At 46.3% G+C, this 14460-nt stretch overlaps 1 protein-coding gene across 1 annotated transcript in view; it reads left to right on the forward strand.

Moving 5' to 3' along the window:
* The first annotated feature begins 327 nt into the window (after positions 1-327).
* GPR39 (G protein-coupled receptor 39) overlaps positions 328-14460 on the forward strand; it is a 199775-nt gene continuing 185642 nt past the window's right edge. Inside the window, exon 1 of the mRNA XM_008143463.3 lies at positions 328-1183. Within this exon, the coding sequence (XP_008141685.2) occupies positions 328-1183 (856 nt within the window). The remainder of the gene's footprint in view (positions 1184-14460) is intronic.

Consider the following 14460-nt stretch of genomic DNA (forward strand, 5'->3'; position numbering starts at 1 on the left):
GAGCGAGGGCTGCGGGGCAGGGCGCCAGGGGCACCCGGGAGGAGGGCGGGCGCGCTGGGGGCTGCGGGGCCAGATTAGAACCGCCTTCCTGCGCGCTCTCCCCAAACTCCACCCCCGGCGCCTCGGGGCCACTGCGAGGTTGGGCTGCTCCAGGAAGTTCCCATGAAAGCACCTGAAGTAAGTTACCTTTCCCAGGTAAGTGCGGGGGAGCGAGCGCCTCCCGAGCGAGCGCAGCCAAGAACGAGCGAGCGCAGCCAAGAACGAGGGCTCCGCTGAGAGGAGGGACGGGGAGACCGTCTCCGACCCGGTGGCCGGGCCTCCTTCCCGATGGCTTCCCCCGGCGGCCCCCACGGCGACTGCTCCCACGTCATTGATCACAGCCACATCCCCGAATTCGAGGTGGCCACCTGGATCAAAATCACCCTCATCCTGGTGAACCTGCTCATCTTCGTGCTGGGCATCCTGGGGAACAGCGTCACCATCCGCGCCACGCAGGTGCTGCAGAAGAAGGGCTACCTGCAGAAGGAGGTGACGGACCACATGGTGAGCCTGGCCTGCTCCGACATCCTGGTCTTCCTCATCGGCATGCCCATGGAGTTCTACAGCATCATCTGGAACCCGCTGACCACGCCCGGCTACGCGCTGTCCTGCAAGCTGCACAACTTCCTCTTCGAGGCCTGCAGCTACGCCACGCTGCTGCACGTGCTCACGCTCAGCTTCGAGCGCTACGTGGCCATCTGCCACCCCTTCCGCTACAAGGCCGTGTCGGGGCCCTGCCAGGTGAAGCTGCTCATCGGCTTCGTCTGGGTCACCTCCGCCCTGGTGGCCCTGCCCCTGCTCTTTGCCATGGGCGTGGAGTACCCCCTGGTGTACGTGCCCAGCCACCGGGGTCTCTCTTGCAACCGCACGCTCACCCGCCACCACGAGCGGCCCGAGACCTCCAACATGTCCATCTGCACCAACCTCTCCAGCCGCTGGACCGTGTTCCAGTCCAGCATCTTCGGCGCCTTCGTGGTCTACCTCGTGGTCCTGGTCGCCGTGGCCTTCATGTGCTGGAACATGATGCAGGTGCTCAGGCGCAGCAAGCAGGGCACGCTGGCCGCCAAGGGGCAGCAGGCGCAGCTGCGCAAGTCCGAGAGCCAGGAGAGCAGGGCGGCCCGGAGGCAGACCATCCTCTTCCTGAGTGAGTCCCGGAGGGCAGCCTGGGAGCAGCCCCGCCCCCCTCCCTCCTTGCGTTCTTCTTAACTGCAAATCTTGTCTTAAAAGTGTAAACTTAAGTTCTCGAGGCCGAAGAGGCATTGCTCTGTCTCTGGATATTTCTTCTCTGTGTTTCGGGAACTAAGATTAGGGTGGAAAGAGCACTAGATCAGGAGTCAGAGGACGGGGTATATCCCGGAGAGTTGCAGTATATCGTGGGTAAAAGGGGGATGATAATACAGACAAACGTGGGCGTCGAATGAGGTGATGCAGGGGAGGTGCAAGGCCTCTGAGAGGGACCCAGTTTGCAGAGATAACAGAGAGCATTCTGATCTTGCCCCCTCTTTTCTCTGGAGACCCTTCCTCAGGTAGATTTGTTCCCATTTTCTTCTCCTGTGGAGAAGCAAGGCTGTCAGGGAAACACTCTGCAGGCTGCTGTTACTCCCAGGGGTGACCTCTCTTCAGAAACCGCGGCTCTCAGCCCAGCACTCCCCAGGGTGGGCTTGCGGTTCCGCTGAGGTGGGTCTGTTCTTCCCGAAAATCTGGCTTCACAGCGTCCCGGGACTTGATTGATCAGCCAAAACACCTGATTTCCATAGAGAGCAACTCTTTATTTTCCAAACTTTTGTTGTGATGCAGATATTTCAAGTCAGGCCCTTCGGTCAGGAAAGAAGGACCCCCATCTGCAGACCCCCACGGCTTCAAAAGAGGGGCCTGGTGCCTGCCCTCTTCATGGAGACACAAAGTTTGTGCTAGCAAAGGTTTGAAAAATATATATATATATATTTTTTAGCAGAAACAAGAAAACATGTGGGTGTGTGAGTGTGAGTCAAGGGGGAGTTGATGGAACACACGCTTCTTTCTCTCCCCTCTCCCCTGTCCAGTGTGGCGCCAGGAGGAGGAATAAATCACGGTGCTGTTTGTTTTGGTGAGGGGAACTTGGGCAACAGGTTCCAGGACGAGGCCTTAGACGTGAAAGAAAATTTGGAGGCAATTGAGGAGAATGGAACGCACCCGGTCTTGGCCCCCGCTGCCTCTGGCTTCTGGTGTGCCCCCACAGCTGACTTGACTGGGTGCCTGTGGAAATGAAAGGAGGGAGTTTGCAGTTTGGGGATGCCTACTCTGCATCAGGGGCTGTGTTGCGTGGCTGATACTTTTCCATTTCAAAGAATTTGAGGCTTAGAGAAGACCTAATTCAAATGTATGTAAACGCAGCTCCAAATTTTCAACTTGCTTCTCGGGGCAGGGAAATGACTGGTGACAGGAAAATGAAATAAAGCAGGGATTTGACAAGGAAGGTGCGGCCTAGATTGGGCTGGTGGTGTTGCTGCCTCCTAGGACCAGCCTTTCTGGAAGTAAGTGGGTGACTTCGGCGCCTTGGGAAGGGCACCCGACCCAACTCAATCTCTTCCCCCCACCCGCTGCGGCCCCCAGTATTCTAGGATGGAGTGAGCATTACATTTGCTTAAAGCTTGAACATCTGTTGAAAGACTAGTTCTCCCTTCCCTCAAACACCCTTAGGCCGTGGTCGGCAAACTCATTAGTCAGCAGAGCCAAATAGCAACAGTACAACGAATGAAATTTCTTTTGAGAGCCAGATTTTTTAAAGTTAAACTTCTTCTAACGCCACTTCTTCAAAATAGACTCGCCCAGGCCGTGGTATTTTGTGGAAGAGCCACACTCGCATGTGGCTCTCGAGCCGCAGTTTGCCAACCACTGCCTTTAGGCATATCTTAAACTTTTCTCAGTAATTTATACTTGAATGTGAATGAATTTCCCCTTCCTTCCTTCCTTCCTTCCTTCCTTCCTTCCTTCCTTCCTTCCTTCTCTTCCTTCCTTCCTTCCTTTCCTTCCTTCCTTCCTTCCTTCCTTCCTTCCTTCCTTCCTTTTTTCCTTTCTTCCTTCTTTCCTTTCTCCCTCCCTCCCTTCCTTCATTTATTTATTGGTTTATTTTAGTTCAGGGCACTATCTACTACTCTAATTAAGAATATTAAGGCTGCATTTGACCAAGGAAAATAATTAATTTATCTTTATTCTCTATTGGACCAAACTCTGTGAATTTTTTATATTTCTCTGAATGGACATCTTCTCTTTTCCCAGGGGGTATTGTTCCCAGTTAAAATCAGTCTCCATTTTGTAGCATAAAATCAGAATGTTTTTTATTTAAAGGTGAATAGGCCCTTGAAGATATCTCATGCAGATAGTAATCTCCTGGAAAGAGTTTGTTCTCGCTGCTGCTCTTGTTCCTTCTTTCTGGTTCTCTCCCTCTTTCTTATAACAACTATGTATTCATCACCCACTGTATTCTCCACATAAAGATGGTTGAATGGCAATCAGGTGCTCAATGTGTGATAATGTCTGGGGAAAATTTAACATTTGTATTTAGCCCATTTCCTCTGCAGTAGGTTTTCAAAGCAGTTTTTGCAAATGTGCCCCTCTCCCAAGGAATTTAAAGAGCTTTAAAAAATAGGAACCTCGCTAATTAACTCAAGTTAGGAAATAAATTAATGGAGTGAAGAGGAATAAATCATGGCTTGCATATATCAGATTAATACAATGCCATTTACTTTGTGGGTTTCATAAAACATAAGCTTTGGGGCATTTATAACCAGAACAAATGAACATATAAATTGTTTACAAATTGCTGAATTTAATTTAGTGAGTTAGCTGTCTTTTTAGCGTTTCAGTTAACAGATGTATCAAATTAAAACAAATATTTGCTTATTTCAAACATTCTGCATTTAATGTGAAATTTAAATGATGACATAGCACAAGATGTCTTTGGCGCTCTTGAGGCAATAAAAAAACAATTAAGGATATCGCCCCCCCCCCCCCCGCCCTTGTTGTTAAAAATGCTAACTTCTGCATAACAGAAGCGGAATTCATAAATCTACCCAAGATGAGGAAGTCTGTAGAAAATATTAATTTTCCATTCTACATCTTTTGCAATTGCGTCTCAGTCTGTTGGAGGTGCTGGGCGGGGGAATAATGAAACAAATTGGGAACTCTGGAGAAAAAGAGATGCTGGAATGCCTCCTAGCTTCCAATTGATTTGCAAGAGAAAACAAAAATACTGTAAAAGTGTACATTCCTGGAAACATGTGTGTCTCTTCATGCCTCTTGTCAGCTTAATGAGAAATTAGCGCTAGACTCACCACCTTTTGCAAAGTTATGGCTAATGTGGCCAAGGTAGTACTTGTCTGATGCCAGGACAGATGTTACCTGCTGGTCTGGATTCCTGCCTGCTCTGGAGGAGAGGGACTGCTGTGTTTGGCTCTTTATCCCATAGTTGGGGAGGAGATGCAAAATGAGCCTTCTTTTCAACAGGCTTTTCTAGACCTTCCACCCCATGTCTCTCATCTCTCCCTTGGAACTGTTCTCAATGCCTGTGGCATCTGGGTCCATGGACCCCTCCCTTGTTTGTGTCTGTTGCACATGTGGCTTGCTGTTAGATGTCATCCACTCCAAGTGAGATGACAGAGTGGTTTAAATGAAGCATACTGTAGTTTTTTGCTGGGATTGTAAATTGGTATAGCCACTATGGAAAGTAGTATGGAGGTTTCTCAAAAAATTAAAAACAGAACTACCATACAACAGCAATTTCACTTCTGGGCATTTATCTGAAGAAAATGAAAACACTAATTTGGAAAGATATGTGCACCTCTATTTTATTGTAGCAATATTTACAACTATTAGCCTTGTGCACGAATACATGTGCCAGTAGTTTGCTGCCGCCCTCCAGTAGCTCTCCGCCCGCTGTCCGGCCCTCCTGTAGCTCCCCTCGCTCATAGCTTGCTGCCCTGCCCCATCCTGTAGTTCTCCACCGCCCGCTTGTAGCTCGCTGCCACACCCTCTTGCTGATCCATGATCCAGTCGTTATGCAGTCGGTCGTTACGCGTCAAGGCATAACGACCATTTGCATATTACATCTTTATTATATAGGACTATAGGCCTGGTGCACGAAATTTGTGCACGGGTGTGTGTGTCCCTCAGCCCAGCCTGCACCCTCTCCAATCTGGGACCCCTCGAGGGATGTCTGACTGCCCGTTTAGGCCCGACCCACTGGGATCGGGCCTAAACAGGCAGTCTGACATCCCTCTCACAATCCAGGACTGCTGGCTCCCAACTGCTCGCCTGCCTGCCTTCCTGATTGCCCCTAACCACTTCTGCCTGCCAGCCTGATCACCCCCTAACCACTCCGCTGCCAGCCTGATTGATGCCTAACTGCTCCCCTGCCAGCCTGTTTGCCCCTAACTGCCCTCCCCTGCAGGCCTGGGTCCCCCCAACTGCCCTTCCCTGTAGGCCTAGTCACCCCCAACTTCCCTTCTCTGCTGGTCTGGTCACCCCTAATTGCCCTCCTCTGCAGGCTTGATCGCCCCCAACTGCCCTCCCTTTCAGGCCTGGTCCCTCCCAACTGCCCTCCCCTGCTGGCCATCTTATGGTGGCCATCTTGTGTCCACATGGGGGCAGGATCTTTGACCACATGGGGGCAGCCATCTTGTGTGTTGGAGTGATGGTCAATTTGCATATTACTCTTTTATCAGATAGGATAGAGGCCTGGTGCATGGGTGGGGGCCAGCTGGTTTGCCCTGAAGGGTGTCCCGGATCAGTGTGGGGGTTCCCTTGGGGCGTGGGGCGGCCTGGGCGTGGGGCCTGTGGTGGTTTGCAGGCCAGTCACACACCCCGGCGACCCAAGCGGAGGCCCTGGTATCTGGGATTTATTTATCTTTTACAATTGAAACTTTTTAGCCTGGAGCGGAGCCAAGCCTCCTGCTCGCTCCGTGGCAGCAGCCATTTCTGTTGGGATTTATTTATCTTCTATAATTGGAACTTCGTAGCCTTGAGTGGAGGCCTGGGCCTGCCAGGGTGTGTGGAAAGATTGGCTTCCTCCATCGCCGGGGAAACCCAAGCCTCCCTCCTGCTCGCTCAGTGGCTGCAGCCATCTTGGTTGGGGTTAATTTGCATACTTGATCCTGATTGGCTGGTGGGTGTTGCTGGTGGGTGTGGTGGAGTGGTGGTTAATTTGCATATTACTCTTTTATTAGATAGGATAGCTAAGATATGGGAACAACCTAGATGTCCATTGATAGATGAATGGATAAAGAAGATGTGGTATATGCATACAGTGCAATATTACTCAGCAGTAAAAAAAAAAAAAAAATGAAATCTTGCCATTTGCAACAACACAGATGGACCTAGAGGATATTATGCTAAGTGAAATAACACAGAGAAAGACAAATGCCATATGATTTCACTTATATGTGGAACCTAAAAAAAACAAACAAAACAAAACAAAAAACAGACTCATAGAAATAGAGAATAAATTGATAGTTGCCAAAGGAGAGAAGGATTCCAGGGTGGGTGAAAAAGGAAGGAGAATAAGAAGTACAAACTTTGAGTTACTAAAAGCAAAATACAAGTGTCTCTGAAGCTGGACAAGGTAAGGACATAGATTCCCCTCTAGGACCTTCAGAAAGGACTGCAACCCTGCCAACACATTGATATTAGTTCAATAAAACTAATTCTGGCCTCCAGAACATAATACATTTATGTTGTTTTAAACCACTAAGTTTGTGGCAACTTATTATAACAGCAGTAGAGAACTAACAAAACCAGTCTATTTAAAAGTTAAAATATAAAAGAATATTGAGAATTTTCAGAAGTAAATATTAAGAACAAATACTTATGAGCAATACTATTAATAGCCACAATTTATTAAACATATACCATGTGCAAGTCAGTTATGCTCACATCAACTCATTAATGAGGACACCAAAATTATTCCATTTAATAGAAGATGGAACATTTTAAAGAACTTAAGTATATGTCCATGGGATGGAGAGTAGGTACTGAAACAAAAATATTGGTGAGAAAGATATGGAACTATCAGAAGAAAAACTAAAAAAATGTGATAAATCATTGAGTTTTTTTAAAAAAAACAATAAAAACAACCTTTAGTTATTGCTGTAACAATAAAGTTGGGCTACTTGAACAGTCAGAATTTCCTGGTTCAAAGCTGGTAAAAATATTTACATGGAATGTGTTTTTTTTTAATCAACTGGTGTATGTGTGACACATTAAATTACCTTGGAGTATAAATACAAAGTAAAAGAAAAAGTTAAATTGATCAAGAATGTTTAATTAATTTTATTAAAATTTCTAGTAAAGTGCTAAAAGTAAAAGAAGGATACTGTAGTTTAATTAGTCACTTGCAAGAGCATAAGTAATTGGGACTAGGTTATAGCTACCTCCTAGACATCTGTAGGGCAGTGATTGATTTTCAACCTTAGTTATGAAGAAAAGTTTTACAGATAATCATGAAATTACAAAATTAAAGAAACATAAGAGAAGATTGAGGACTTTAATAATTCCACTTGTTTGCATTCTGATTTGCTCTCCTGAGTCGGAGGGAAATGGAAGGAATTGCATGTAGTGGCAGGATTTGCATATCAACTTGGGTTGCTCATGGGAGAAAACCTTGAATATGGACATCATCCATCATGTGTATTTGATCTTCACTCTTACACGCTCCCAACTGAGCTATTTCAGCTGCTCATCATGTGTATTCCAAGGGGAAAAAAGATTGAGAGTTGCTACTGTAATGGATTACTCTAAAAGGAACGTTGATGTATATTTATATATTTGTGGGGTGGGCCAGGGAGATCAGAATCTCATCCTCTTGGTTTTTAGTCCCCAGATTTAGAGGTAAGTCACATGTGTTTGCACTCACATGTGCACATGAACCCTGGAGAGAGAGAGAGAGAGAATGGGGGAGGGCTGGAAGGCGGAGAGAGAACTGAGATGTTGACAGTGGCTCCTCTTTATCTGAGGACAATCAGTACCTGAAAAATACTCTTAAAATTTGTTCCTTAAAATGGAGTCCAAAATTTCATGTGAAGAGAGGTTGGACTGGGACTTCATTGTGGAAAACAGAAGTGAAATCTATGAAAAGAAAGTTGTCTTATATTTTATGAAACAGGTTATAATTATATGGTAATTCTTATAAAAACTTTTCAGAATGAAACAAGTGTGACTTTTTTGAGGGCATAATTTTTCTGACAAACTGTATGATGGCCTTTGTGCCTGATTTTCTCAGCAAGATTATATAGAGGGCTTTCTTCCAAGACCTGTTCTTAATTCTTTGCTATTTAAATTACCCTCACTGAGTCACCTGTGACATCATCATTCTTGTCAATTTTTCATTCTTTCAGGATGACTGGTCTAATTCCGCCAGACCTGTTTGTCAGGGGCTTGGCATCTGATTGGTGTGTTTCTCCAGCTCTTCAAACCCCCAAAATTAATTCAAAAATCAAACTCTACACCCTAGTGTAGGTCAACTGATTACATGGAAATAGATGCCAAGTACCAAAATAGTTTTTAAATAGTTGTTTTCTTGATTAGTTTAAATACTGGTCTTATAATCATGTTTATGTCATTAATGTTCTTAGCAAAGGCTTTTTCTGTGGTATATAGGGATATGCCAACTCAGTCTCTCAAGGAAATAGTACCAAAATTAGTGACTTTTTTAAGGGTAAGGTATTATTTTGACTCAAATGTTTGGCTATTTCAGGAAAAAGTTTTGCCTCAAATATTTAGGACAAGCATGTCAAACTCGCGACCCACGGGCCACATACCTCATTTATTTGGCCCGTGTTAGCCTTTGAGTTTGACATGCTTGATTTAGGCCATTGCCTCTATTCTCTTCCTCCCATTATTGGTGTAGATGTGCCTGTAATACATGACATTTCATGCCTATTTCTCTACCTGTGACATCTGTCATACATTGCAGTGTCTTGTGATCAGCCTGGCAGACAAATATAATGATGCTGCTTTATTTTTATAATCAGGCTGTCTCAAAGATTTCATTACTCTGCTGGAGAGATGCATAGTTCTTGTGGAAGGGAATATTGGAGTCCCAGTCCCCATTCATTAGCAAGCCTATTCATCTGTCTCAGCTGCATGCCTCCTGGGGGCTGCCAAAGTGTAGCTAGGCAGCAGAGGCCTCCGCTGGGCAAAGCATTCAACTTATTAATGCTACAACCACTCAGAATAAAAGTCATTTGTGGGCCAAGACAGCACAGAGGAAGGATATCGAATTGGGAGTCAAGGAGCCCGTCCTGCCCCAGTAGATAAGGTTCTCTCACCCACCACTTGGGTGACATGGTCATCTCTCACTGTCTTTTCCTTCTGCCTGGTCGGCAACCCTGGGACAATCCAACTGACCCTCCACCTCTACTCTTTGGCTACTTACTGAGCACTGAAGAGAAGACTGGTCATCATTGCTGCTGTACGTTCTTGTAAACAGACAAGTGTTCAGCCTCACCTGGGCCCTGCTGTGTAGTGGGCACCTCCTTTGCAAGCCCCTTCAAAGAGCTCAAGCTCCCGGAATGCCTTTTCTACTTTGCTTCCAGAAGTCTACTTTCTAGGTGAGGGACCTTGACTTGGCCTGTCATCACTGGAGGAATGTTGGCATCTACTCACGCCTTGTCCAGGCTGTCCTGCATGCTGCAGCCACTGGGATCTCATGGACGGTCCCAACCACAACCCCTCAAATCCAAGCCCGTCAGTGGCTTCCCATGGCTCTTACATCAAGGGTCAAACTTAACATAAAGCCCCTCATGGTCGGCGGCCTCTCCAGCCAAGTGCCCCTCGGCTTGGACTGAGTGGCTTAAACAACAGGTGTTTATTTTCTCACAGTTCTGGAAATTAGAAATCTGAGATTAAGGTGCTGGTAGGGTTGGTTTCTAGTGGGACGTCTTTTTTGGTTTACAAATGGCAGCCTTCTTTCTGAGTCTGCACATAGCCCTTTCTCTGTGTGCCCACAAAGAGAGAGAGAGTGCTCTCTGGTATCCCTTACTCTTCTCATAAGGACACCAGTCCTGTTGGGTCAGGGCCCCACTCTTAGGATCTCATTGGATCTTAATTACCTCCCCAAAGGCCCTGTCTTCAAATAGTGTCACATTGGGGGCTTTAACATATGAATAGGGTAGGAGGAGAGACACAGTTCAAACCATAACACCCTTCAATTCCTCCAGTGGTCCATGACCAGACTCCTACCCGCTGGTCTTAGTACATGCTGTTTCCTCTGCCTGGAATGCTTTTCTGTCTTACTCCATGCTCTACCTGCCCCGACCAGTCCCTTCACCAAGCCTGGCACAACCTCCCTGCCTTGATTAAACCTCCCTTGAAACAAGACTCACAGTTATAATTTTGTATTTCATTTTGAGATTATTCAATTGAAGTCTCTCTTCCTTCTAATACCTTGAGGGCAGGAACTATCCCTAATTTTGCTTCCCAACTTCTGAGCACAGTGCCTGGCACACAGCAGATTCGTAATGAATATTTGTTGACTAAATAAATAAATGAATGAGATTCCGTTTGGAACTGGGAAACAGTGTTGTGTTTTCCATTGGGCATGCATTTCTAGAGAAGTTTTTCACTCCTCAAAAAATTTTCTGGTGAGTTGGAACCTAAAGGTGCCTTTTTTGAAAGGGGTCTCAAGCCTCTGAAAAGTCAAGCCATCATAGAGGACATTTAAGATTTTTATCTCCTATGAGCAAAAGAATAGTCTGTGTTAATCGGCCCTGAAGATTAGCTTAACCATAAGTACCTGCCAGAAGTAACCATGAAATGAAAGTGATTAGGGTGGTGTTTATCAACCCCTTTAAACTCTGTTTAAGAGGATTAATGTAGTGGGACAACTTTAAAAATCATTTCTTAGCAGGAATTTTTGCCGCTTGTTAACAAGGGGGTTACTCAGGTTAATGGAAAGAGGATGCAGTGGGTGCAATATTTTCAACCAATATGTTTTTATTTCCCCTTAAATTGCATTTACTTGCAGCCATCGCCCACAAGTCTGAGCCATGAGGTTTATCACGTCGGGGAAGAAAAAAGCAGGTACTGCCTAGTACAAATGATCAGTTTTTAATAAAGAAGCTGGATTTCTTGTCTTGTTCAGCTAGGCAGTTGTCATGAAAGCTTAGGCTTTGTGAAGGGTGAAAAAGAATTGCTCAGCTCTGTAGTTCTCCCTTTAACGCATCACAAGCCCAGCTTGGTGGACCAGATCAGCCACCACGTGGCCAGTTCCGACCAGAATAAAGTTAAGGGGCTTGAAATGTTTCCTTGGAAGCCACTGACAGGTTTTAAGGAGTAAAGCACCACAGTTAAATGTTTGGTGCTTCCCTGAGGTGACAGTATTTGTTGCATTGCAATTTGAGTCAAAATTAGGTCTGGTCATGTTCTAGAGTGAAAAAGAGATGACCCTTCATTGAGGTGCAATCCTGGTGGAGCAGCTGATGCCAGTTGGTTCTTCCAGCCATTAGCCAGACCTCTGGCTCTTGGTTTTCCCAATTCTTGGTCCTCCATGGCCAGAGAATGACTCTGCTTCTGATATTATTGTAATTAGCTAGTTATTAATAACAGGAAAGGAGCAAAGGGGGAAGCCAGACATTATAGGCCTGTCATTTGGACAGCTTCACCAGGAAGCTGCAATGTCACACTCCCCAGGGAACCACCAGCTTGTTTCCCATGGAGCACTGGGGGAAGAGGCCCACAAAGAGGAGTTGGGCTGACATGGGGATGACACTTGACTGTCAGTCACACCTTGGAACAGATATCATTGGTCAGAATGGGCATGGCCACTGCAAGCCCTCAAAAATTTAGGAATACATAATCCCCTAAACAAAGGAATTCTCTCTTTGGTTCTGGTGACTCTTAGCTCATGGGGCTCTCTCGTTCCTGCTTCCTTGCATTCACCCATCCGGTCCAGAGCCAGGGGACCCCACACACAATGCACTGATGGACTAAAACAGGAAACACAAACTAAGCTAGTCTCATTAGGTATTGGATTGCTCCAACCTGGAACAGAAAGCCTGGACACTGGCTCTAACTTCAGCCCTATCAAAGCCACAGCTGCACTTCTTTTATGGCAGGACTGAGGGAGAGGGGACCTTGGAAACTCAGGGATTTCATTCCAGACAAATAAAAATCACTTGTTCTCATATGCACCTCATAAAATTACTTTCCATGGGATTTTGCAAGAATTCCACTCCCTTGAGCAACAGGTGGGGATGAGGACCACTCCCCACCAGTAACACGTCCATTCAGCTCCTCATGTTTTCCCAGCAGAGAGACCCCAGTTGCCCCAACGTTGCTTAGGACAGGAGGCAGCTCCAGGGAGCTGAGCTGGGTGATAGCAGCTCTAACTTATCTCTATTGTGCAATGGCCGGCTCATTCCTCAAAAATTTCAACTCCTCACATCTTCCTTGAAGCCTTCCTACACTGATCTTCCTAGGAATGATGAGCCGTGTTAGTCATTTCTCAGAAGGGGGCACAGCTGTTGTCTCCCTGCCTCTCCTTGGAGTTCCCAGGGATCAGGGACCTTGAATCCTCACATTTCTTCAGCCTTCCCTTTGAAGATTGAGGGGACCACTGGCAGGGAATGTGGGCTGGGATCTGATTCTGCAGATTCAGGGGTTAAAATCCCTGACAGCAGCTGCTTCTCCTGGAAAGGTGGGAAACCACACAAACTGATCCTCCGGAAGTTGCTTCAGCTCTCCCTGCCTTTCCTCTCCTCTGTAGGCAGGAATCTGAGATGGTTCCCGAAATTCCTGGACCCTTACACACACCTGCTCCTTACTCTAACCCTAATCGAGATGTTGCAGTGAGGGGATTTTCACAGAAGTAACGTAGGTCCCAAATCAGTTGATCTTAAAAGGGGGATTTTCTGTGTGGGTTTAATCAAGTCACATGACCCTTTAAATCTGGGTCTAGAGGTCAGAGGTAGGGGAAGTCAGGTACTTAATGCATAATAGGGATTTCATGGGAGAGAAAGTCTCCATTGCTGGCTTTGAAGATTGAGGGGACCACTGGCAAGGAACGTGGTTTCTAGGAAGAGAGCCAGCAAGGGAATGAGGACCCGAATGAGCTGATGGACTGCAGTGGGAAACAAACACAGACTAAGCTAAGAGGTGGAGTTCCCCCTACAGCCTCGACACTTTGAGACCCTGAGCAGCGATCCCAGCCATGCTGTGCCTGGAGTTTTGATCTATAGGTTGTTTTAAGCCACTAAATTTGTATTGATTTGTTAAGTAGCAATAGAAAACAGATACCTTCTCTGAACTCTAATAAGGGGGCTCCAAGGTAAATACCTTTCCTGCCTGAGTTATATCTTTCAAGACAGGCCCAATCTCCAGAACCTTCTCATTGAAAAGTTCCACCCTCTAAGCACTGCACCCAGGGGCCAGCCCTTGATTGAGTCACCGACCATTTATTGAGCACCTGCTAAGTGCTTTGGTGATTAGGAAGTTTACCAAGTTCCAGGGCAACATGGACTTTTCGCTGGACTTTCAGAGTTTTGTTTGGGGAATTAAAAATTTGTGGGTTTGTGTCCCATCGGGTAGATTTTTGGAATCCTGGATACTGCAGTTTTGAAGAGGAGCACTGTAGTGGATGGAGCCAGTTAGCATCCCTTTTAGTAGCTCTTTTTCCTCATGGCCTGGCACTTAGTAGGTGCTGAATAAATGTTTGGTGAATCAGTGAATAGGCAGCTTTGCTGCTTCCCGGAGGCTTCCAATCCCAGTGCTGAAAGCAAGTCTGAAGAAGAGATGTCTTGGGCTAACACGCTTCACCGTTTCCCGATGTTAGGGTTTCTGCCAATTGAGAAACTTGACAAAAATTTCCTGTTTGCACTTACTGTGTGTAAGAGCTATTCTGGCAGCCAGAGGCTTTTTAGACATCTCATCACACTGCGTACACATCTCAAGGGTGGCGGCACTTGGAGAGCAGTGGTGTTACCAGAATCCGACAGACAGGGTTCAGGAGATAAGGCTGTAGCATCAAATTGCTATTGTACTTGCTAAATGTCTCACTGGTTAGGAAACCAAAGGCATGCAGAAATAGGAGGCAGGCCCAGTTGGCAGCAATGAGCTTCATTGAACATGGAGAGAGAAGCCATCCTCTTTCTCTAGCGAAGGGGAAAAGGAAACCCAGCTGACCTCAGAAACAAAGCGCTACACACAGGCGTTTGGGCAGAGCTGGTCACTTGGTCTCCGGCTTTATGTGTTTCTAGTCTCTGGAAGACATGATATACTCAGCGGAAACAAGACCCTCTGGGAAAGGTCTGGGCCTACCGTTTATATGCTGCAATTTTTAAGAATTAAATCGCATGTTGAAATGACAGCTGCATATTTTATAGAGTTAAAGAGCAGCTGATGGGTTGTCACTGCTTGTCTTGACAGGGAGCAAATGGGAGGGCTTGATGG

The sequence above is a fragment of the Eptesicus fuscus genome, chromosome 11 (assembly GCF_027574615.1).
Source record: "Eptesicus fuscus isolate TK198812 chromosome 11, DD_ASM_mEF_20220401, whole genome shotgun sequence".
Taxonomy (NCBI): domain Eukaryota; kingdom Metazoa; phylum Chordata; class Mammalia; order Chiroptera; family Vespertilionidae; genus Eptesicus; species Eptesicus fuscus.